Source organism: Lepeophtheirus salmonis, chromosome 3 (genome assembly GCF_016086655.4).
Source record: "Lepeophtheirus salmonis chromosome 3, UVic_Lsal_1.4, whole genome shotgun sequence".
In the NCBI taxonomy this organism is placed as follows: Eukaryota; Metazoa; Arthropoda; class Copepoda; order Siphonostomatoida; family Caligidae; genus Lepeophtheirus; species Lepeophtheirus salmonis.
In genome coordinates this window covers 46,730,082-46,757,535 of record NC_052133.2, presented here as the reverse complement: position 1 = coordinate 46,757,535, position 27,454 = coordinate 46,730,082, and the positions used below count along the sequence as shown (strand labels likewise).

The 27,454-nt window shown below is 28.7% G+C and overlaps 1 protein-coding gene across 1 annotated transcript in view; it reads right to left on the bottom strand.

The window, feature by feature from the left end:
* LOC121115384 (uncharacterized) overlaps positions 1–27,454 on the bottom strand; it is a 286,411-nt gene that overhangs the window by 100,982 nt on the left and 157,975 nt on the right. The window contains exon 3 of the mRNA XM_071887445.1: positions 7,591–7,767. Coding sequence (XP_071743546.1) covers positions 7,591–7,767 — 177 coding nt within the window. The remainder of the gene's footprint in view (positions 1–7,590; positions 7,768–27,454) is intronic.

Here is a 27,454-nt window from a genome sequence, read left to right as displayed (position 1 = left end):
ATATGAGGAGGGGCGTCAAGGTATCAAGTTGAGAGTAATTGGAGTTGATGGAAAAACCTTTTCTTTAATGTGGTTGATGACAAAATAGATCTGATTCAAAAGTATTTCTGCCTACAATGTTTATCTGCTTTTCAATAGTTTTTGCAGTGTTGGAAATTGGGTATGTACTCAAGAAAGGGGCTCTACTATTACACACTCCCTGTACACACTCTCGATGATGCACGCAGAACTCCTGCAAAATGTAATTGATATGATTAAAATTGTTAATTCTTACATCAAACACAATTTGACACTGCACAGAAAGAAAGACATATATACCTACAAACTTTATTTTATTAAAAACGATAAAAAATTACATAAAATTAATATGTAAGAAGTTATTTATATTGTGTTTAAATAATATATTGAGACATACTGTATATGATTACAATTATTACTTATTCATGTACCTTAATGATTATTTTTGGGTGGGTTCATTATGACGTAAGTACTTTTATTATAAATAATAATGTATATATATAAAGAAAAGAAAGAAGAATAAGGTCGAACATTGCTAAAAAATAAAAGTACAGTATCAAGTACTCTCCACAAATACCTACAAGCATATATTATACATACATAAATAACGAGATTTCGTTCTGGTTCATAAAGCAGCAACTTTACAGTAACAGCAGCATGGATGTATCGTAAATGGTCATACATTGTACATATATATAGTTATAAAAGAATATTTTTCTTTCGATCGTATTTTTTTCATAGGACAAAAGAACTGTATTTTCTTTGCTTGAATAATGATATGATTCTTTTTTTACTCTATTGAGTGACAAAAAATCCACAAAATTTAAATATTTTGATTTGAATACATTTATCATTTAATTTCTCAACTATCATAGTTCATTAGGACACATCTGGTGAAATTCATTATAAAATTCAGCTAGTTTTCTGTTACTCTATTTAAACAAATCTTGTATTACAGCCCATTTTGGTTAATGGACATTAGCGAAAGAGTATATATATTATTTAATTTAGTGTCAAATTAAAAAAAACAATCCTAGCATTGAAAAGATGGATTTTTGAATATATACATGTACTTAGGATGTGAATATTGTCTAAATTACTGGAGGTTAACCTTCTTGTGGTTTTTCTTTTGATGCAGAACCGTTGTTTTGAGGGTTCAAAATAACCTGATTACAAAAATATCCAATAAAACAATGTCTATATTTGAAGTTTGAGATAAATTACATTATAGCTAATAAATAAACAATCTTGCCTTGTTTTTATTTTTATTAATACTTATTTTGAATGTAAAATTATTATATAAAATATCCTATAGAAATGTAAGTCACATGAAAAAATATGGCATCCTTTATTTTATATTATAGCCTATATGATATATAGTATACAAAACACCTTCCACTCTCTGCATCTTTAAGATAAGATATTGCTTTATCGAAATATTTAGTCGCGGCTGTCAATATCAAAGGCTCAATGTAGCTTGAAGGTCAGTCATATACAAGATTTTCAAATTCTGGTTGTATTTGCAAATAACATCTAAATTTGTTTCTTGCATTCTTTGGAGTGTTGAAAAAAACAAAACATTGAATAAATGTCCGAATGGGAGACCAGGAGTAATTATTTTTAGTTTTGAGTGGAACTTGATTTTGTGTCAAGAAGGCTATTTTTTGACAAAAAAAGTAACTTTCATAACAAATAAATATATTCTTCTTTTGAAGATGATTAATGTCCTCGGTGGCATTTTTACGTATAATTTTTTTAGGCTATTCAATTTGAAACTTCAAAAACTTTTTTTAAAGTAATTTCTCATACAAAATAACATATCTTAATTTATTTGTCCAAACTTTTCTGAAGATGTTATAATCATAGTTCAAAATTAATAATTTTTTTACAAAATATTTATTATTTTTATTAAATTTTGAGTACAAAATAAGTAACTATCAATTTTGATAAGCTTACGTATGATACACAAAATACTAATGAGAAAATCAATTAACTCAACAACAACAAAAAAAAAATTGTCAATTACTAGACATTTAAAAATATACGACAAAGATTTACACAATTATAAAATTATATTTAAAAGGAATGATAAATATTCTTTAGAAAATCCCAGTCCATTAACACAACGTTAAAACATTAATTTTGTTTATTAATCCAAGGTATGACTATTTCTACCATTTACGTTTTAAATCATTATATAAAACTTCCCTATTTATATATTCTTTTAATGTATCTCTAATTTTTCTGTTCTCTTAAACGGACATTATCATGTCCATTATATAACAATCAAGGATTTTGATTTTGGAGCCCTGTCTTAATAATAAAAAATAATGCTTCCCTTGTTTTGTCAATGTCATAAAAAATAATAATAACAGCAAAAAAAAAAAAATTATTAAAAGAAAACAAAAAAGAAAGACACATTTTTATGTTCTCTGTATCATCAAAATCAACAGCAAACTAAAAAAAGTCTCATTTTCTTTGATAAAGTTATCCCATAGAGATTCAAAGAAAAGAAAAAAAATATTTTTTTATTATTGTTTTTTTTTCTTTGAAGATTAGCAAATGTTAATATCATAAAAAGAGTAAGAAGCAACCAAAAAAAAATCTTCCTAACAACTAAAGTAATACTTACAAGTCAAATAATATTTATATCTAGGTATTAAGAATGTAAAGGTGAGATCAGTTGAAATAACTTGCGTAATATCAGGCCTAATTTTCTTCATTTTGTATCACGATAGTAAAGTTATAATTGCATACTCATACCTAAATTCGAATTCTATTTTTATTTGGGAAAAAATGGATTTTACGATTGTATTTTTAAGGAATAATGTTTGTTATTTTCAAAAAAATATGACCTTAGACAAGGAAGAAATGTTTTGATACTGCAATATGAACATTTTATTTTTTCTCCAAACGTTTTATAATTAATTTTTAATTCTTGGGAAGATAACACGTAAGTGAAAAGTCCGTGAGCTCATAGATAATGGGAAAAAACACTGACAATTGACAAGAAGTGTTTTATCGGTCCTTCAATATGAATGCAGTCTAGTCCCATTTTTCGGTCTATAACTAGGACCTAGGTCCAGTCCAGTCCCATTTTTCAGTTCTTAAAAATGTTAAGTTGATCCCTCCTGACATGGATGAATGGGGTTTTCTTTTTTTAATTATTATTTTATATAATATAATAAATTATATAACCAAGTAATAATATGATATGTTTGTTTTAAATCAAATTAAAATAAAAACATGATGATTGTTTGCATGATATCTGCAATGATTTTAATATATTTTTCTCACACCTTAATGGTCTTAATGTAACAGCGAAGTTTTTGGAAAAATTGCAGGGAACAATACTAAAGGACCGCTACCAAAAACTGACAGCATTAATGTCCGATAGGACAGGTCCTAAGACTGAAATGGACGCGAATAAGAATGAACGATACAATTCTAGTTATAAGTATAAGTCCTGTCAAACTTGTAGTAGAATTGATTATAATATCCTTGTAATTCCTCTGTACATCCTTAGTATATACAGAATGCGAGTGTAGCGAGTGGAAGCTAATCAAAGATAACGTTATGAGATCTAATCTGCTCTTTTTCCAACCATTCTTTAAATTTTCTGTGTGGTATTGTCCTTTTTTTTTTAAACATATTGGCAAGTCATATTTATATTTTTCTAGTTCTAAATAACTACCAATAGTACTAGAATTCTTTATGATTCCTTTGTGTTTAATAAGAAGAAACAATTGACTGATTTTATATCTTATAAGTAATTTTCCATTTCTAATTGATAAAAAAAAAAGTTATTTTAAATTTTAATATTGTAGGGAAAAGATAAATACGTCATCATTATAAAAATCAGTTATCTTGAAAATAGACACAATCACTATCAAAATATTTTTTTAAATACTGGAACCGTTACGAAAAAAGTAGTACTGTGACAACATTAATTTTAATAGAACTTATAAACCAACTACATTGATGAGCAATATTTAACAACTGTGGTAGTGAGTTCCACCTTACCCGAGATCAAGACTTAGAAACAGACAAAATCAGGAATTAAAAGGGATCAAATGTAAGAAATCAAATTGATTTTGATTCCTCTATTCATGTTCTATTTAAAAAATGAACAACAAAAGATTTTCTTATATTGATATTTTTTAGACTTCAAAATTTCTTGCTTTTTATAAAGAGACTACAGCATATCGGATAGTATAAAATTAATAATTTGCATCATTATATTTTTGCTAAAAATATAATTTACACTAAGATTGTCTTATAAGTCACATTTAACTGGTTATTATTATTGGCATAGTCCATTGGCACATCAATTGAGTATATTGTTTATTCAAAGAATGAAAATTGACAAAAGGTTTTTCGTAGATATGGCAGAATTTGAAAACCTGACATATGAGGATCGAATTAAAATATATTGAAATGTTGATATTTATAGTCTTAAATGGATCTTGTGATCATGCAACATCTAACCTTAGAGACGCAGACAGTGGTAGGACTTTTGCATACTATTAATCAAATAAGTTATAAAATATTTTATATTATTCATGTAACTTAGATTTATGTTTGATATTCTTTATAGACATTTACATTTATAATTAATACGTATTGAATTGAAAAGTTAATTATTAGTTTGCAAATTAATTATGTATAATATAATTTATCTCAAACTTGAAGTATTTACTTTATTTTATTGTATATTTTTGAAAGCAGGGCATTTTGACTCTTAAAATAACGGATGTGGATGACACGATAGTTAAGAAAAAGACAATCTAGTTGCTTAGGGTTTGTTTTGAAGAGACAAGTACAAATTGAATACTTAGAGAATTTGACACAGAAAAAATTTGTCTTGAGATACTGATGTCACAATCAACTATCAAGGCTTATTAATCATACAAAAATAAAATATTTATTGACTTTTGTATTTCACTGGCGCATGTGCACTTATATGAATTTATTTACATAACTATCAAGAATGATGCTGTCTTCCAGCAATAATACAATTCCCTGAATGGTAATGTTATTTTATTTGTTTAATACATGTAAATTCAAAATAGTATTTGGGACGCAAGAAATATGAATTAAAAAGGAATACCCTTTATAATTTATTCTGTTGTGCCAATAAGCCCCAAAATGTCACACCCTCTTGTTGCAAAAATATATAATTTTTTAATTTGCTCATGCTTAATTAAAGTTTGTTATTTTATCTGTAATTTTATAGTTTTTTATGACTAACAAAACATATTATAATTCAATCTATCAGGCAACATAGTTCTCTGTGTTAAATACAACTCGTATCAACAAAGGGTATCAAAAATTAAAAATTTATTAATTAATTATTTATCGGGCAAAAATAGAACACTTCTATATATATTATATTATTCATTATATAACTATAATATATTCCGGTAAATTTCTTGTCGATGAAGTTGTAAAAAGTACGACCAAAAAGACTAAAAAGGTTATTTACGAACTTCAATATTATTGAAAAAAAAAAATGTAAAATAAATATTTTAATGTATGATATTCATTAGAATTTTTTTTGATAAAGAGAGAATCATATTTGCTTTTCAAAATATACTTTATCCATCCGGGTTTTATATTTGTAGTATTAAACATCAAAGACTTAACTAAGAAAATATTTTTCTTAGAATAAAAAAAAACTCACATTTTATTAATTTTTGAAAATGTAAAAATTAATATAAGCATATGATGATAGATAAAGATTTAAATTTAACTCTTAACATCAGAAAGATGATGTCAATTTTGATGTAGTACAAATTATAGCTTTTTTAAAAGTTGTATTTTATTCATAAAACTGAGCACTACGTTCTAGACGAAGTTTTGAAGCCATACTGAGTGAATACCAAAAGTATGTAGTACCATTTAATTACCATTTTATTCATCTTATTAAAAAGTAACGGGGCTTTATTACGCAACTAAACAACAGCTAAAATAAAAATAAACAAGTCTCTTCCACACCAGTGTTCGGGCTGAGGCAAAAATATTATCATGCTTCAGTACAAATACTAAACGATTGTTTCCTTGCGGAAACTAGAGAGGAGGTTTAGGACATCTTCCGTACTAAGCACCTAGCCAAAATGTTGGTCCAGGTTGTTTTTGCAAATGACGGGGATAACCTTTTTCCAGTTTGGAGAATGTGTAGGTACGGAGTAGTACTATAAGTTGCTCTGGTAAACTGTCTTGTCGTGGCAGAGAAGCACAATTCCTGAACGGAATTATCCCTGGATACAAGATGTTTCCCCTTCCAAACATCCAAGAAGAATCCAAACTTCTTCAGCTACAATATGGCTGACTTCTAACCTGTCTCCATGAGACCCTATTCTATCCTTGACTCCAACCCCTTTGATTTTGCTGTTTATTGTGGTGACATAGAGAGAAGTGAAGGACGTTTGAACGTTTGTAACCAAGACTTAACAAATCTTTGGATCCAGAAACAGGTGATAAACGTGACGTTAGTCCTCTCGTTATCTACACTCTTTAATTCAGGAATGTTTTGTCCTCTTCTTTGTTTTCTATATTTAATACCTTGCTAAATATATGTCTATTCGGCCTAATATTTAATTATATTGATTCGATTTGCTTTATTGTTTATAAATTTTAATTCTTAAATAATGTTTTAATAAGAAATTAAAAATAATACTTTTTTAAACTACCAATCTGTTCGCCAGTGTGTCCAAGCTGTTATTGCTTATAATGGAGGGCATAAAAGTATAGCTAGATATAGTACTTAAAAATATAACAGATTTGTTCTGAGTTGTCTATTTTTGATTCTACAAAAATTACCTTATTAGTCATATTATTGAATGTTTTCTGTCCCCACTTGGTAGATTTTTTACTTATTCGAAAATATTTTCAGCAAACGGTAGAAAGATTTTGGTACTCACAGAGTTTTTTGTATTAACGTGTACTTTCATGTATTTTCAGAATTCCTTTTTAAGAGATTTAGAATGTTTATTATAACTTTATTTTAAATTTCGAGATAATTTTGGAAGAAAAATTTACATATTTACATTGCTTAAAAATAGTTCGTTTGACTTTTTATAACATCAGTTTGCAAAGTTAGGCGCTATAACTAGGGATGGAAATTGTAAGCATTTTAGTATGCAAAAAAAAAATAAAAATATGATATCAAAGACAATACGAAAATCGTTTTAGAGAAAAGCATGGTATTTCATAAAGTTAGTTACAAACAGTGCAGAGTGGAACAAAATCAACACAAGTCCCCCTTTTTATCAAGCAAGGACATTGGCAGGTATTACTATGTTGTCGATCCTCAATTTTTATCTCAGCCAAGGGGGTGTGCTCATAAATGATGGAGACAAACCATCTACCCAACAATTCCTTATTTTTACTCCCCCTTAATTTGGGAAAATACTTTATACATCCATCTTCTCTTATCAAGAATGAGAGACTAGTGAAAACACTATTGAAGATTGCCAATAACAACAAAAACCGCATGCTACAATATGCTTAAAACTTACAACTCTAGTAATATCAACGTCGTTCTATTGCTAAAAATCTAATAACACTTACTACATTCTGGAAGACCTCCACTCCATATTCCATTTTCCTGACAAGTTCTTCTTCGATCTCCAAAAAGTACAAATCCATCATCACATAAATATTCCACCTCCTCCGATGGATAAAAGAACTTTTCTACACTCTTTGCCGTACCATTACCAGGTCTTCCTGGGAAACCACAATCTCTACCTGAAATATAAATAAATTTAAAAGATAAATAACATTGCGTGGATTTATTTCTCTTATTTTATTTTCAAAATCCTATTCTTTTCTGTTTAGGGGTAAAAAAAATATCCAAGGAATTTATTTTTATTTTTTGTGACCATGTTCAAGTTAGCCCTGGGGAATTAAAAAAAAATATGTCGAGATATAAAGCTATATTTAACTTAGTATATATTATGTACATAGAAAAATATATTTAAATAAATAGTTTCCTTATATATATCTCTAGTTTAGAAATTATAACATGTATATTTACATATGTTTGAGCTTTTACTGTTGTCTAAACAGGGTGCGCAAGCTATCTGCTCCGCCAAAATATATATTTATTTTTTCCCAAACACAATTATCTTTCCAACCAGTTATCTGATTAAAAAAATTACCCCAGACTTTGATAGATTCTGATTCATTTAATGTAATAAACTCACCTCCAGCCTCAATTACAGTCTCTAAACGAGGCCAAAAACAGCAGTAGGCCATCGCCACTTTGTCCCTAACAAATACTAGAATTCTGTTTTGATCCTACTTTGTAAGTTCGTCAATGGAGGGGGCACGCTTTGTTTGTCATTTGATCACAGCTCACATACGTCATATAGAGAGTATAAAACAAATATTATGGGTGTTTTTAATGTAAAATATATTTTTATACGACAAATTTCGTAATATTTCACTTCCTTTGTAGTTTGGAAATGCGTTTTTTTAAAACGATACTGACATTTCTAAGCGAGGAACAATCAATAAATGTGATTTCTAGAACCAACGGATCTAAATTAAATGTTCTATTTTTTCCTTGTTTTTCTTTGGAAAGAACGGTAATGTATAGGGGTTTTCCTTCGAATCAATTCCAATCAATTATCTTCATACATATAAGTAGTGTCTATGGATATTTCAATGCATACGGTTGTATTTTAAAGACTGTTATTAGTTATATATCGATATTTTTTATAAATTACAAACTTATCTTCATTTGAACACAAAAATACATCCATACTAGTCCTGAAATAGTCTAAAATAATTCAACATTTGTTGTATTCTAAGCTTTTTTTTCTTGATTAGCTCTGTTTGATAGTGTCTCATTTTAACGACTGCTTAGCCCTGCCTATATGACGAAGATTTAAAATGTTTTATAAAGTTGCAATTAAATTTTTCCCTTATTATCAGGTAATGTTGGATTTCTTAGGTAACAAAAAAGTGGTGTTACAATGTCATATATTAATTATTTTAAAAAATGGAAGCCCAAAGGATTGGGATTGCGAAATTGGTGTGCGCCGTCCATACTATCTCTGACGTTGTTAAATTGTTTTTTATCTTTTAAATATCATATTATTGGACTTTACATGCATGAATATACAATATTCAATGATTAGTTTGGTGGTTTTGTTTTTGTTTTTTAATGTTTCTTTAAGCATTGTTTCGTCTTATGGGTCAAATTGACCTGTTTTCAACTTTTACTAGAAAAAAATACCTCTCATTTATATCTTTATTTTTTGAGTGTTTCTAAATAAACCTTAACATAACAAAAAATCAAAAAAAATATTTTTTTTATCATTTCATATTTATTGAAAATGACTTGTGTACAATAATAATCATACGATTTATTTATTCCCAGTTATTAGAAATTAATTTTAAAAACGATATACATTTTTTGAAAACCCCAAACAAACATTGATATTCATTCTTAAAGAGACCAAATATGATAATTTTGGATAAAGAGCAAGCGTACTCTAATTTTAAAGTAAGTAGATTTTGAGAGACAAAGATATTTGAAACGTAGTTTTTACTAGAATGCAAGGTTAATAGAAATACAAGGTTAGACCATCACGTAGTTGGACTTGCTAGAGTTTTCAATTTCATTTAACGTACTGACATCTGGGCAAGACAGACAGATTTTCATCTCATAGAGTATTACCACAGTATATTAAGAGCATATTATACTAGAAATTATATGATTAATAAAAACAGTATATACTATTTGACGTCACTATTAAAAAACGTGGTGGAAGTCGAACATCAGTTAAAAAAGCGTTGTGGTAGGACCTTGTATTTCTATTGAATAAATGAACGTTTTCAAAAGTTCTTTTTTATACCATGACAAAAAAATGCATACCCATTAGATTAGAACTACATAATTATAAAATAATAGAATAATGGACAAAGCATAAAGACATGTTTTTGATTATGATAAATTACATGAATAAGTAGATATTGAGATTGCAGATCAAATCTATAATTAGTTCGTCCAAAAAAATGAGCTCAAATGTAACATAGCAAACTATGCTTGATGAACAAGAATTACAAGATCCTGAATTTTCAGAGGATGTATCAAAAGAAGATGATGTTGATGAATATAGGCTAGGACTTTACTCATCTTCAGATTAAGAAGACATTTTTTCACTGAATGTTATACTTTCTTGTCAAAAAACTGTAAGATTCAATAGTCCGCATTGGCAAAAAATTGAAACAAGGGTAGTAATTCTACTCATAACAATGCCTCCTAGACCCACAAGATATGGCACATTCCATTCAATTGACATCCTTTCAACATCTTACCTATTAATTACCCCAAATATTAAACGAGTCATATTGTAAATAACAAATTTGGAAGGTTTTTGAAGATATGGCGATAATTGAACATTGGGTTTTTTTTATAATATTAGCATATGTATATCTATCTTGAGGTGAGACTTCTCCTAGTTTTTGGGATGCAGAAAGTATTAGAGCAATTTTTAGGGCTGCAATGTTGTTGAAAGACTTGACATTAATTTTACTCCTCCAATTAAGACAGGTAAATAAGTTGTTCATGTAAAAAATAGAGAAAGAAAACCTAATATTTCATGATAGTTTGTTAATTTTTCTCAGGTGAAAGGAGGGGAACAACAGCTTGTTTGAGTATAAGTAATAGACATTGAAACATCTACAATGACTAAGGAAGGTAAAAAATCGTCAGATAATCTAAAAAAATAGTCAATATGGGAGATTATTTGGGGTTTACCATTGCAATTTTTGTTATATTTTTTCCTTTTAAATATTATGTTTGTGTTTCTTTTAATAATAAATAATTAATTATTATTACTATAAAAATATATTTCCTACAATGCAACTCTTTTACTAAAAAGTTTACTCATTATAACTCACGACCAGTGATTCCAAAACTATTTATCAGTGTAGATATTGATAGTCTTCTTTTAATATCCTATAGTACATGTCCGTTTGGTAACCACTGCAATAGACGAAAGCAAGCTAATATCCTTATCTTATTAATGCACAGCATATATTTGAATATAAAGCTAATAAGGGCAGGAACTATGTCTATGAAATGTTGTGCCGTTATTAGTACGGTTTGGTATACTGGTACAATAGTAGAAAACAGAAACATTTATAAAAATAATTTAATGGATCAATTCAGTATAAAGGATTTTATGAGACTCACCGAATTTTTACATTATAGAAAGTATGGATGTATGTAACTTTCCATTTCTATTTTGAAAAGATATTTATTTTTTGACAAAAGCTATATTTACAAATACAGGAACTGGAATAATTAAAAACATAAAAAACAATACATTCTATGCTTATTCATCCCTTATTAACTTTAATCAATTAGCCTAGTGTATTACTATATCTAGTACGACAGGCATACAACTTTGATGAACTATACAAGTTTCTGCAGAATATTTATTGGTGTCTTACTAAAATAACAGTAATTTTTCTAATGTCCCATGTGTAACATGAATAATAAACAATTTAGGCATGAAATACTATTTTTCAAACTTTACTTAATAGTAAATTAAAGACATCCCATTTAAGTGATAATATAAATATTATCATTGTTATGTTTATTACTAATATTTGTTACTTAATACTCAAATATCTTTTCAATGTTCACTTCCAGCTAGAATAGCTTCCCCAAATATAGTTCCTCTATTTGTAAAATAATCAACTTTAGTATCTACTGGGGTTTTTTTCTTAATTTATTTTTATTATAGATTGATCGTTGTTTTAAGATTTAGTTTACTTGTAGGTGTTTCAATAAGTGTAATAGCAACTTGTGTTGCTTTATTTGGACGAGATATAAAAAGATTTTTACTTTATCAACATTAAGACATTTGTAAATTATAATAAAGTTTAGAAAATGTATTTCATTCATTGGATACTATTTTTTATTTTTCGATTTAAGGTACTGTTTTTCCATGACAGAAAAATTGTTAAATTGAAATTCGATTGTAGCAAAATTGAATATATCATAACTAATTTAAAATAAATAATGTTTCTTGATGAATGGTAATAATATAACATTTTTAGTTCTAATTTGGTTAATAGATCCATGTTCTTCTTAAAATCACAGATGATTAAATTATGTGAAGTCTTTGAACTACATACGTCTATGTTTTTGTAAAATTCGCATTTTAAATAATAGAATTTGCAATAGGAGAAAACTACATTATTACATAAATATTTTACTTCATTAGGTGTATTTTCCTTACCTATGAATTATGAAATCTAATTATGGAAAAAAAGGAATGGGGGCAAAAATAAATAAATTAGTAGGTAAGGTTAGGAGTATACGAGCATTTATTTAAAAAAAAAGTATAATTATGGTAACTTCCAAAATATCCTTTTATTTTTAAATAAAAAAAACATTTTGGCAATGTCTGTTACTGATGTTTTAATATTTATTTTTTCAATTCATATATTTCTTTAAAAATAATTAAGCTTACTTAAATCATTAATATTAATTTGTAAAAATAAGGATTTAATATTAATTTCTTATAGTAAATAGTGGATATTTATTATTATAGAAAAATATATTTTTTAGATGTTTAAAGCACTAATTGAATTTTAGAGTAAAGGAATTACATATAAGGAACCAAAAATAACTCTTTAAGGTTACTTCCAGAAACAAGGAAAATTGTTTACTGCTTAATCTGGTCTAACATCAACATATTTTTGTGTTTCACCGCACTAAGTGACCATATTCAGTTTTCCAATTTATAACTATTGCAAAATAGGGATCTTGGCTTAAGGGGTCACTTGCACTAAGCGGTCTTTTTATCCGTTCCACTTGAAAGACCGCTTAACACAGATTTATTGTATATATAATACCTTTTTAAAAAGGTTTTAAAATTAAATCTGAATTTTTGCCAAATTTGGTTAGAGGTTTTTTTTTTCTGAACCAAGCTTAAAACTTCTCATGTTAAGTAGAACTACTTAAATTATGTATTTTGTTCTATTTATGCCAAAAGATGACTGTAAGTATACAAAATACTTTTCGACACATTTTAGAGTAATGTAAAAAAGGTAAAATCCAATACAACGTTAATATAAACTAACGGCTAAAGCCATATGTTTGCTTTTTTCAAACTTGAGTTTGGATTAAATTTGTATTCTTCGTTGGACTATAATAACTTTTTATCAAAAAAATATTTGTATAAATGCCTTAATGCGGCTACTTTAGAAGTAAATTGCACTTAAAGTATCCAATATTGATTATCAAAATGAAGGATGGAGAAATAGATTAATTTAATTTGAAAGAACATATCTGTGCCAATAAAATCCTTTTAAATGAAAAAAAGATCATAATCTAAAGCAAAAGTTCTGGACTATCTTAAAATGTACCATAAATTTTGAATACAATGCCTATTTTTGACTCAAATATGTCTAAAAAATATATTAAGCTGTTTTTATATACAAAGTAAACACATAAAATAGGTTTTGTTTTTCCCCTGATTTTTATTCAAGATTGTTTTTATGTTGATGTACCACACATGTACAATACCAACACTTTGAACTGAATAATGTATTAGCAGATACTATAAACTTCTTAAATTTTTTAGTAGATTTTTTTTTGGCCAGATAAAGTATTTATTATGTGTCGTTTTTAGGTAAATGTAAATATATTTGTAAATGAGGTTATTTGCATAAAATTCACATACACATAAATGTTTTTTCTACCTCCACTATTATAAAAATTTGGTTACCCAACTTCATTTCTTTTTTGGTAGGCCTCTATGGTTTAATTATGCATATTGATTAGTGTTCTTTAACAAGACTAGTCAAACATTTTATTTCTAGTAGTGTAGGATTTGAGTAAAAAAACTGATTTCAATCTAGTATTCAAGCATTGAGTAAGGTCGAGTTGAAGTACATACATCATATTAAGAAATACCATTTTGATTGAATTAAGTTAACTTAAAAGAGGAGGACTCAAAAATTAGAATTATCTTCCAGGCCGTCTAGCCTCAGTTTTATAAGTCTGACAATTTTGTATTTGGAGCAAATTCAAAAGAACTTGCATAAAACTACAACTTGATGCCTGTATTTTTTTTCTGCGATCAAAAAAGTCCGAGCAACAAGCAAAACGGAAAGGGGTGTACAATCTCTTCCGCGCACATGTCGATCTCCAACAAGAAGATCTTCACAGTGGGCGCTTTTCTGATCAGGAGAAATAATCGCTTCTTGCCTGAATCAAGAGCTCCGGTCGAGTGATCCTTCAGGATGAAACATCCATCTCAGGTCATTGTCTTCGTTGTCGTAGCGTCTGACGGCAGCAAAGTGCATCTTTACTTTTTCAATGCCAACAAGAAAGTCAACATGGACATCTACATCATGGTAACATGTCTTGCCACAGTTGAAGTGCACGTTCCCCGGCGACAACTATATTTACCCAAGACAGCCCCAGGAACACACCTTAAAGAAGGTGCATTCTGCAGGAGAAAATAGATGCCTTCTGGGCGGTAGACTTCGTCCTCAACCGACGTGAGCCCTCTGGACTTTGCTGTTTGTTGTATCTTGGAGGGCAAGACGATCAAGACAAATATCGATGCCCTGAAGGACGTGATCACGGAAGAGTGGAACAACTTCTCATCGGACTACATCAAGGCCAGCCTGGTTTATGTTTTTCCTTTTCTTGAATTCATCATTCAAAATGGAGGAGGACATAGTGATATAAAGTATAGAAAATTGCTGAATAATCAAATTGTGCTTATAAAGTTTACCATAAATAGGGCACAAAATAAAAATACGTAGAAATAAAAACGTCTTTTTAAATTTTGTAATTTTCTAAAATTTCTAAAAACCATCCCTTTCATTTGTCAACAAAAATTTCCCTTTGATTAATATGGTGTTTTTCTCATTGCCATTATCTCGAGAAACATAAACATGACATTTGGTCCCCAAAATCTCTGTTACAGAGAGCGGCATTATATAGGGTGATGATTTTAAATACGTAAAATTTAAGGATAACATATATTACAATTTATTTCAAAAAAATAATTCAACAATTCACAAATCTTTTTCTCATATATGTAGGGAATCTATAGGAAAGTCAATCATTCAATCCAACCACCTTCGGCATTATTCACAGCCTCGAACCTGGCCCTGAAACTGACACAAGCTTTGATGGTTAACCTGCAAGAAGTCAACGGTGTTATTTGCATGTAAATGTGACTCTCTCTCTAGGAATGTCCACACACAATACTCCAAGGTTTTTAGATCCAGCAATCTACAAGGCCATATTTCATTTTTCTTGAGGAAGTCTGGAGTGCGTTTTTTTCTTATTTTATAACAGGCATAAGTCTCCCTTAGATGTGTGCTCGAACTATTAGACTCCTTGAAAGCCTTGGAAACATCCTAAACAGTTGATTAGAGCAGCATTGTAAGCTCAATAATATCATTGGGCGGGCGCCAAGAACGCACGTACACAATAATGGGCGTAACCCTTTTCGCATTAGGAGGACATCTCAAAGATTTTGAACAATTTTGTCATTGAAATCATGATGAGCACACATTCATAAAAGGAGATTTGAGGGTTCAGAAGATATTGAGGTCTAAACTTGTTACAGATTTAAAGTCTGGTCCTGTATATAAATCTTTGTATTTAAATAAATATGCAAAAATATATAGCAATCAACAAATTTTAAAATATATTAATTTTTAAGATGCTCTGTATTTTTAATTATAAAGTTGTGTGGCAACACTTTATGACACCCTTAAACTTTTGTCATTGTGATCAAAATGATAAATTTATTTGATATCTAATAAGCAGGTCCATTTTTTTGTTCTTTCTCATTTTTTTGAATCATTTTTCAAAGCATAATTATTTTAGCCACAAAACCAGAAACTTTGGGACTAAAAGATTATTTTAATTAGATTATTTACTTATCTGTGACAGGAAATTGAAGGAAATAAATCCAAATCATCAAGCAAGGACAAACTCAAAAATAATTCAATGTTTTTTTTTTTCAATCATAATCTAAGTCCAACACGAATATAGGCTTTTACAACTCCCCAATTAATTTGCTGTGTTACTTTCTGTCTTTCAAGAGTGATTACTTTATAATTAGATAGTTTCTCCACAGGAACTAATGAATAATAACAACACGTTTCCTATTGATACCTATTAAAAGGTTCAGACATGATCGAGTAAAACCTCAAGATTTACTATTCTGACTATTGTCTTACTCCTTAACTGCTGATCACGTTATACTTTTTTAAATAAGGAAATATAATTAATAAAACCACAAATATTTTTCAGGTTAACAGTATGTATTTATTTATTTTTTTAAATTTGAAAATAGACGATATATTTTTCATATTTTAAGCAAATATAATTTCTCAATAAAATTAGATTAAAAACAAACGTATTTAATGATATTTTAGAAAGGTATTTTAAGTATCTTAAAATTAAAAATTAACATACGTTTAACGTAGCGTTTTAGAAGACTTTGAGTCGTAAACATTAAGCTGATTATTTTCATCAAATTTTATTCCTACAAATAAAGATAACTATTCAAATATGCCCATTCTTCCTATATTGTGCATTTAAAAATAACTGCGATAGCCTTACAGTAGATATAAAAATGTATGAATCCAATCTCGTTTCAATAAAACATGTTTTGGGTTTAAATTGTAATCATGTTATTTATATAAAGAATAAAATAAACCGAACATCATTCTGGTTACCTTAACAATTTGAATAATGTTTTGAAGAAAGCATGACAATCATGACGCTTAATTAGATTCGCTACAAAAAAAGAAGGATATAAACACACACACCAATCAGAATAAATCAATGATATAGAAATGAATTACTCATTTTTCGATCCTTAATTCTACTTTGAGTCCAACACGGACCTAAACGAAAAACCTTGCAACAAATCCTCAGCGTTACTCCACATCTTTCATAAGCAAAAATACTCTTGTGATTACTGATTCCACTATATGTAGATGTTTTCTACTCAATAATAAAATAATAATGCTAAAATATGAAAGAAAAAAAAAAATTATTCAGGTTGCCAACAAAGAAAAACTCGCACACTAAAAAATGCATATGATTTACAACCCTGGACATGTGATATGTGATATCACATAATGATTTATGTAACATCACATAAATATTCCATGATGTATTTTATTATATCATGAGTAATGGTTTATCTACGTAGATAGTTTCTTAACTCATGATTGAGTAATGGTACATTTAAATGTATCATTTAGATATGGCATTATGTGTATAAAAGCACATTATCATCAATCTTTCAATACATGTATTGATAAAAACACCAATTGTCACATTTATGAGCCAAACCACATCACTAAATATTAGAAAACATAAAATTTCTATGTTTTATAATGTTACTGCATCACCAATACTCTTATATTGGAATGTATAAAATGTAATCTATTTTACAAATGAATATGTGGTGAATTCAAACAAAAACCATTTCGAACTAAAATCAACAAAAAGGAGTAATGTCCAAACGTTTTTTTTTTTCAAATAGATAATACATAACAATATTTCATAAATACTTTTAGTCAATTATAGGTTTGTTGTTCAAATTTAAAGGGTAAGTTAAGATAACCAAAAATGCTAACTATAAGTTTAAAATCTATATTATATAATTATCTATGAAACAAAACTTGGTGTGGATAATGTTCTTTTTAAATTAAATGAGGGCTGTTTCTACCAACACAAGTTCTTACTTAATCATATAAATTATTAACGAAATCAAATTTAATAATTTCAAATGTTTAACCAATAAAAGGAAGTGAGGATCATATTATAGACTAACTTATGTGTAAGGCTAAGGCTCCTACCTGTAGGTGCCAGATAAAATAATTTTTTAATTAATTTTAACATATAATAAGTCCAATAATAAAAGACCGACATTTTATTCAAATAAAAGTCTATTTAAGTGCCTGCAATATATAAGACACAACCATGAATAAATTGACTCTTGAACACAGAGAGTAACTCACTTTCTGTAAATAATTTTAATTATTTACAAATTATTGTGATCATAATTATGATTGATGTATTTTCTCGTCAAGCCATAATTAATAAAAAGTTAATCATTAAAAAAAGTAATTCATTTTACATTTTAATAAATAGTTATTTAATACATAATCGGTATAGGTCCACCCCTAAATAGAACCTTAAGCAATTTATAATCATTTAATTACGACAATGAACTTTGGCTACATAAAGTGCAATTTGTCAGACTTGCAAAGGAGTTATCCTCAAATTATTTGTGATTTGAAATTGAAGATAATTTGTTAAAAACTCTAAATAAAGTTTAGACACAATTTTAATCAAATTTATTTCAACTTGCTTTAGTTTTGAGGAGGCACGTTTTTAATGTCATCATTTACAGGGTACTTAAGCTAACTGTCCCTTAATTATTATTTTTTTAATGTAATATTTGGTTCAACCACTTATCAAATTAAAAAAATAAAACTTGATTCTGAAAGATTCATGGATTCTAATTAACTTGAAGTAATAAAATTACCTCCAGTTTCAATAAGAGTCTGTATATGAGCCAGAAAACGTGAGCTGGCCTTTGCCAGTTGGTCCCTTGGTAAATCCTGGAATTTTTTTCTTGATCCAACTCATAAGTTCTTGGAGGGGGTTCGATTGGTTTGTCGTTCGATCGTACACAACACAAAAGAAAACAACATCATATTAAGATTGGGCGAGTTTGGAGGCAAAAAGTCCGACCGAAATGAACTCGTCAAAATTGTCTCAAAACTATTTGAGACTTCTTCTTTTTTGACAGGCGAAAGGGAGCCAGATCATTTATAGGCATCAAATCCCTTCTAACCTTGCAAACGTAATTCTCACTGTTTTCTAAGGAGGGCTCCGGGACTTTTTCAAATATTAAGGACAACCAATCTGTCAATTGTTTTTATTTTTTTCCAATGGGTGCAGGTTTAAATAAGCTATCAGACAAAAAAAAATATCGACTATTTAAGTGCATTAGCCTGCCCAAGAGAGTGCACGAAATGGCAGCATAGATTCCATATGCCCCATGTAAGTTTGTAATGTTAGATTTGAAAAAAAATGATGATAATTTGTTTTTAGATTATAATTTTTGTCTGCGTTAGAGAGTCTTGAAAAAGTACTTTCATTTATTTGATTATCAAAATTAATAATATGTAAGATAGAGAAAAACGCATGATCTAAGCGGTGTTGGCTCTTATTTGGCAAAAATATGCTTAGGGAAATATATCTAAAGATAATGCGCATATGTATTTATTTAGTATGCTGTTCTAGACCATCTTATTTGAGAACAAGAGGGCACTATCAAAACAAAACTAACATTTTAAAATATAAATAACTGTTGCGTCTTGACGAGGGAGAGACGCAAGCTCTGCGTCAGAGAGTCTTGAAAAAGTACTTTCATTTATTTGATTATCAAAATTAATAATATGTAAGAGAGAGAAACACGCATGATCTAAGCGGTGTTGGCTCTTATTTGGCAAAAATATGCTTAGGGAAATATATCTAAAGATAATGTGCATATGTATTTATTTAGTATGCTGTTCTAGACCATCTTATTTGAGAACAAGAGGGCACTATCAAAACAAAACTAACATTTTAAAATATAAATAACATATAAAAAAATATATATATATTAGAGAAACCAAATTCTATAATAATTTATGAGTCAACCGAATGACGCTAATCCCCCTAAATATTATGCTATTCCATGGAATTAGTTTTAAATAAGGATAACAAAAGCTATGTTTATTTCAAACTATTCTCTAGTATTCACTCAAATACTTATACTACGTAATTTATACAAAAAGTTTTGCTTACAAGCAAACAATGAATAGAACTCAAATGATGTTATTGATTAATTAATTGGATTATACGACCAAAATATATCATATAATGTATTCGTGTATGACAAAGAAGGTTGGGACTTTTTATTCTGAGTATCATTATTTGGTTCTATGCTTAGTTTTTACATAATTTAACATTGTCCAAGGCAAAGTTTGTACGTACATACTAAGTAATTCATTGAAAGGCAAGTATTTGTTTGATACTAATACAAACGTTTAATAAGCATAACTCAATTTTGTATACTTTTTCTTTGATCTTTTGTGTAGAATTCAAAAGCTTTTTTAAGAGCACATATGTTTACTCATTAAAGGAGTTTTAAAAGAAATCCTGAATGATCTAGCTAGGTTCTCTTAACTAGTAGTTATTGAAGTTTGCAATTAATGAATTCTTCAGCATAGAAACAATGATTGGCGATGTCAGTAATCCCTATCCTGGCTTTGATGTGAAGGAGTATCTTCTTAATGAACAATCCTTCCATGAAACTAGATGAGATCCACAAGGGAGGAACAAGGTTATGAGATCCCTAACACAGAAAATAAAGTGAATGAGAGGGTCAGAAGTTTTGTTGATTTGATATCCAAATACGAAAAGTATGAACTCTTAGGAAGGGGAAAGTAGAGTAGGTACAGATCCATATATTTGAATTCTTCGTGGTAAAGATTCATCTAAACCAACATAAATTACTTTATACTTTACACGATGTTCAATAATAATATTAGATTAATAACTTAATAGGTTGATTTTTGTTGGAGCAATGGGAAAAGTAGAAATATGTATCTTGTCCTATAGTAATTGACATTATCGTTTAACATTGGGTCTTGAGGTCCACGAACAACGATACATACAATAGGGAAAGGTCCATAGGTCAAAAAGGCCTAATTTTGCCTTACCTCTTGCTTCACCAAAAATCTACCATATAAGTACTTATTAATAATTATAATTTTAATATCAAATAGCTATTATAAAAAATCAGCAGTAGTATGACGTATTATTATAATAACTCAAGCAATAACAGGTGACAGGCCACTTTTACAATAGCACCATATATTTTTCTAAAGTTGATAGACAAACTATTTGCTTGTACTTTATTTGTTCCAATACTTCCATCCTTGCCAATTCTATAAATGAATTGTAGATAACATCATGTTTGTTTCCAAATTGTTAACATTGGCACATTAACATCATATGAACTTAAATGTGTTGCATATATCATACTTATTAAACTCATAAATCAAGGTATAGAAAAAAAGTTAGTCCATATAATAAAAGTGGAAAAACTAATTCACGATTTGAATAAGATTAAATTTCGACTTACAGTCCGAGATCGCAGTCTGGACTGAAATATTTAAAAAAAAAGCACATAGTACCGAACCAAAAAGAAATTTGCTCATACTATATTTTTAATACTGAAAAGAAAAAATCGGTCTTGAACCAAGTCTGAACATTATTTAGTATTTGTTTATAAATTTATAAAACACTTAGTCATTACTTAGAATATTGGGGCATTCAAGTTTTACACTTTTTGTGTCATGCTTTGAACTTTAATACTTTCCAAGCAGTGACGACATATGTTAATTTTTTTAAGGCATTTGTTAACTACGTTCCTTCGTGTATATTCATATTTTATGTGCTTCATGTTAAAAATAAGCCAAATGTGAAAGCACTGTATTGATAATAATGAAAGTAGAAACATCAAAAGATTACACTAAGTACCTGACTAACATAAAAAAATAGACTATATTTTGTTGTCAGCGATCAATATTTATAAGTCTTTTCTCCTACTCATTGTTCTTAACGTTAATTTCGTTGAGTTAGAATTATATATTACTAGGTTTTGAAGAATTCCCAACAACTTTTGAAAATTATTCCATAGTTGAAAGAATTGGCTAACTATCAAGTGATTTTAGAGCTTTTTTCTGATTTATTTCCAAGGAAAAGTTGTGTGATAAAATATAAATATTCTTATGTGTATTTTATTCAATTTGAATTCAATTTATTATTTGAAATTATTAATTATTAAGTTTTATTAATTTATAAATGAATATGAATACACATATTTATGAATAAAACATTGAATAAAACGAAAAGTATGCAATAGTATATCTCCAATATCAATAATTACTATGATTTTTTTTAGCTGTTTATTTTTATAAACTAGCTTCACGCTAGTGTTTTGATTGTTCATCAGTGAAACATCAATTATTCTTTGTAAAGCTGTGAATATCCTTTCTATAAAGCAAAATAATTGCTTAGTAATGGAAGAGGTCGACGTGAAGGCTGTTTAACAAGTAACTTATAATTTTATTTTATTTTTGTATGTAGTAAAGGTTGAGAAATGCAATAAAGATTGTTCTGATATGATTTTTGTAATACTAGAAAGGAGGATTGATACAGCAGTTGATGTCTTAATAATCTTATAGAAAATTTGTATATAACAAATAAATTGATATTGTAAACCGTCAGTAGCTGTACTTAAAATCTGAAGAAAAAAATTCCAACTGGTTCATGAACTCAAAAGAACAGTAGTTCAGCTTTTAAAAATGCTAATTCAATCCTTTTTACGAATAAATAGAGAGTTGAGGATACAGAGAAAGACTGCAAATTCTGTTATTCCAGTCTTGAGACTTCTGAATGTATGTTCTACGATTCCCCAAAAGTGGTTTATCTAGTGTACTTGACCACTACCGTTTCTGGGTGAATATTACTAATCATCAATAGCAATTGGTGATTGGCTTGCAATGTCACTACCTACACTCAAATTACACTTGAAAATAGAGTATTTAATCACTTAAATCCTATTTATTCTTTACACAGCAAAAAGTAACGACTCATGGATACCTATTCGTCTAGAAAGACTCCTCATAAGATCACACAGAGTGCTGAAGAGGTTCAAGTGAATTATCGTTTTAATAGCTGGGTGAATGGAAAACAACATATCTAATCTGAAACTTTTTTTACTTGTGTTATTTGATTTAAAAATAAGTGGCTACTCGTTGTATGGGTGTTATTTTTGTTTGCATAATTAAAATAAGTTGTTTCAATAAAATATACCTTTTTTGAATATGGTACATCAACTAAAAAATCAAACATTACAAGATATCTATTGACTCATATAGATACATATATATAAAGACAAATCCACTAGAATGATCCCAAAAAAAATAACTAAATACCATATTCAATTATATATTTAGAATGTACAATTTATGAAATAATATGAATTTTGTAAATTTAAGGATAAATGTATTGTCTTGTGACGGTTAATAATTATAGTAATTTATGTATATCTAAATTGATATTAGTTAAAGTAGTCTTTGTATTAATTTCAACACTTTAAAAAATCCAATATTTTTTTGTAAAAAAGACTATTTGTGGGAAAATGCCAAGTTTATTTATTTGAATTACAATTAATTGTTCAATTACCATAAAAATCTTTATGGGCTTGAAGAAAATGGCTTTTATGTTTATTAGATTTTATTGAATATTCATAACAAAATAAAGCTAAACAAAATACCCAAAATATAACATAATACACGGAATAATTTATCTTCTGATTAATTAGCTATCTGGTCGTTACCTTAATAATTTTTGATACTATTACATATGTATTTATTAATTATCATATCAAACTCGAATGGTTTTTAAGATACAATACTTGAAATTAGATTAATATTACTACGGAAAAGTACATTTGGAATAGGGGTGTATGCCTGCTTAACGTTTAAATTATTACTCATAAATATTATTATCCGTGGAAAAAATAAAAGTGACTTCTATGAAGAATAAGATAATGATGAATGGATATCATCTGAACATATTTAAAAAACTTCGAGTATTTGCAAAAATATGTGTAAATATTGTTAAAGTGACATGTCAGCTGTTGATGTTTGTTTTATATTAATGATACACTTGTACATCATTTTTTTGTTTTTTGAAAATATTATAGACTCAAAATTAACAGGGTACATAGAATATTGTGATATCTCAGTCCAATAGGTATATAATAAGCCTTATAAGATTAACAAAGTGATAGGAAGGTTCTAAGACAATTAGTAAAAAATGTTTGCCAAAATCTACATTCGCCAAAAATATTTTCAACCAAAAAATCAGCTCACGGTTAGGAATATATAATAATTTAAGTTGGAGAAAATGAAATTTTAGTTGAAGTGTGAGAATATACTACAGACATTTTATTGACATTATTGCACTGGGCCGGTTCAATCGTGAATTATCGTGTGTCGACTATAGAGGTCTCAAAGGAAGAAAATCGTCATATTTTACTACCTAAAAGGAATACGCGTCAAATCCCACCAATAAAACTTTCAATGTATACAGATCCGATACTCTGTCGGTTCGTGTTGCACAGTAGTGGGTTGAGGAATGTTTTTCATCTTGCTCTGTTCTGCCCTCTACTGTGAACAACTCGACAGTTTTGGTGAATAGGAGACATCATCAAGACAATATCTGGCCACACAAATGTTTTATGACGCATTACAAGCTCTGGGAGCTGAGATGGGAAGTACGGATCAATCCATTTTAAAGTCCAGACCTGACACTAAGTCATTACCAATTGTTCTGTAAATTGCCAACGTGTTTGGGGGTACAAACTTGGCCGTAATAAAGATCTCTGAAAATTAGTTGTTTTATGTTTTTCCAAAAGGGATAAGTAGTTTTACGAAAAGTGCATTATGAAGTTGGATTATCGTTTGCAACAAGTTATTGAACAGAACGAAACATATTTGACTTAAATTGAATGATGGTAACACGTCCTTTAAAGCATTGAAATATAGCGAAAAATAAAAAATTACTTTTCCCCACCCTATAATTTGCATAAACATATTTAATTTACATAGTGGTTAAAATTGACCCATTATTTACCAATATTTTATGTAAAAAATATATCATTTTTAAAGGTGTGTACGCCACCTACAAATCTCAGAAATTTGATTAAAAAACTTTTTGTTTTTCTATCCATATTGGTTATTTTTTTTTACATAAAGAATAAAATACTACAAACATTTTATCTCTATTTCTTCTTCTGCTTTAAATTCTTTTTCAGGCTTAGGCATTCTAAATACAGATACACTAGGGTTTCTTTTTCCCCGGGAAATTGTCTTCGAACAAAATTCCAGGAAACACATTTTAAAATAACGAGTTCCCATTAGTAAATAACAGATACAGTAAAGTTTAATGATCTTTGTACGAGTATATATTTCCAAGAAAGAAGTAGTATGTTTTAAGAAAGTCTTTCAATTATTTCACAATTATAATTTCGTTATTTTTATAAATACAACTAATGTTGCCCAGGTTGTTTTTAGAGCCCAGAGGCTCCCACTTTTTTCAATTTCGACTAGCAAATAAAAAACAGCAACTAAATACAACGTGATGAATTATAAAATTTTGTGTGAAGCTCGATGTTGTACAACTGTGAAATAATCACCACAAACCTTGCGCACGTATCTTAATTTGAAGAAACTCATTTTTATAAACATCTGAATGCCAAACATCATACTGCTCCAAAAATATATATGATATTTCAAATATAACATTTTTGTAATTATTTGGAACAATTCACAGATCATGTATGTGATATGTCAACATAAAAGCAGGTGGGGATTGTTTTCGTTAAAATAGATGAACAAGCTAAAATATTTGATTAAGTTTTTATTTTAAATTATATCTTTTTTTTATTTGATTCATTGAGTGAAAATTGAAGTTTTTTTTTTGTTTTGTTAGTTATGAGCAAAATTCAATATGCAATTTTTAAAATAAGAAACAGATTTACTTTGATTTAGAAATCACAAATTCTAAGTGTTCAAATTTTTAATGTGGATCATCGTAAAATAGCTAAATCATTTACTTAAAATAACTCCATACCACCAAATACTATGTTTGCTTCTATAAAAGTCCATAATGGGATGTAAAAATCAAATGATCCTTTATTTTGAAATAAATATAACTATAACAAGAAATGTTATTTTATCTCAATTTCCTTCCAGCCTGCTTTTATAATCACACGTCAAATATATGAAATACAATTTTTTTTGGTTGATTCTTAGTTTGATTTCATAAATTATATAGGTTATAAAATTAACCTTACTTATATTGTAAGAATATAAATGCAGAATTTCCTCTGAATTTTTTGTTTATTATAAACGCCGATAAATACCTTGTGATACGTTTTTATTTATTTGACTATGTTGATATAAAAACATAGAAACAAAAGAGTAGCAACTTTATATTTTTCTATTCACTTTTTATCCATGATAGTGTTATGATATTTTTAGAAAATAAGCTTTAATGAAGCATTAAGCAAATCTCTATGGATTTGGTTGTTTTTTAATCTTGTTTGGAGTACTTATAGGAAGAATATTATATGCATGATATATTATCTAAATCAATAGTTAAATTAATCCATTTTTTGTGCGTCATCATGTATGCCTTTCTATATACGTGTAGTAGGTCTGTTGTCTCCATTTTTTTTTAATATCTCGATTAGTGCTAATGCGGATACGTTGTCATATAAGTAAGTACAGTTTCCCCTTGCAAATCGTGAACGAATTTTCGCAAGCTCGACTATATCAAGATACTCAAATGTAGGAGTTGTAAGACAATGAGACTTTCTCTATTTATTTTACTCTATTGAAAAAATAAATCTTATAGCGCCCACCTTTGGGCTCGAGCTAGGCCTTGATCCTACGCTAAAATATTAAGTTGTTCTGAAATGATGGGGGAAAGTACTCAATTATGTAACATAGTCTCCTCCAGCTCGGATAACGCCGTGACAATGATTCTTCAACTACCACAACTGCATGGAGAGCTCCCCTTCGTTCAGTAACTTCATGGCCCCCTAAACGCTGCTTGAGAGGTCTTCCTGGCTATTAAAATCGTAATTCTGGGAGAATGTGCTTCAGCAAAAGGAGGATAAATCGGTCACAGAGATTGAGATCTGGTTTGTATGGACTCTGATTGTTTCCGCTTTTTCCGCCATAAGAACAGCATACAAGATCTACGTTCATATGGGTGGTGGCAATGGCACTCCAGATCTCATAGTCAAGAGGGTTACAATCTTGTGATGACAGATCATTCCCATTGCTGGCGCCGCAGTTTCCATAGTAAAGATGGTTTCAGTCTATTGAGGACGAAAGCCATATTTACCAGTGCCAGAAATTCCCCATATTATCTACTAACCACTTTTGAGTTTTCTTGGCAAGAAGTCTAAAAATACTTCCTCTCAAGACTCTGGTTGTCGTTATTTAGCTTTTAAATCTTGGTAATAAGAGCGTTGGTGCAAAGGCTCTCAACATAACTCATTACCAAATAAAAGAACTCACGACACTCGATTTCTTTTGGCCTACATCGTAAAAGCCCTTGGTATGGTGAAGAAGAATATTTACAAGAATCCCTTTTTTTTATTGTTCTATCAGCTGATTTACAGAAAAAATTGGCTAAATATTTAAAAAGTTTTATCTACGATTCGCTGGAACACGCTGTAGCATTTGCAAATTTATTTGTTCTACGATTAAATCTTTT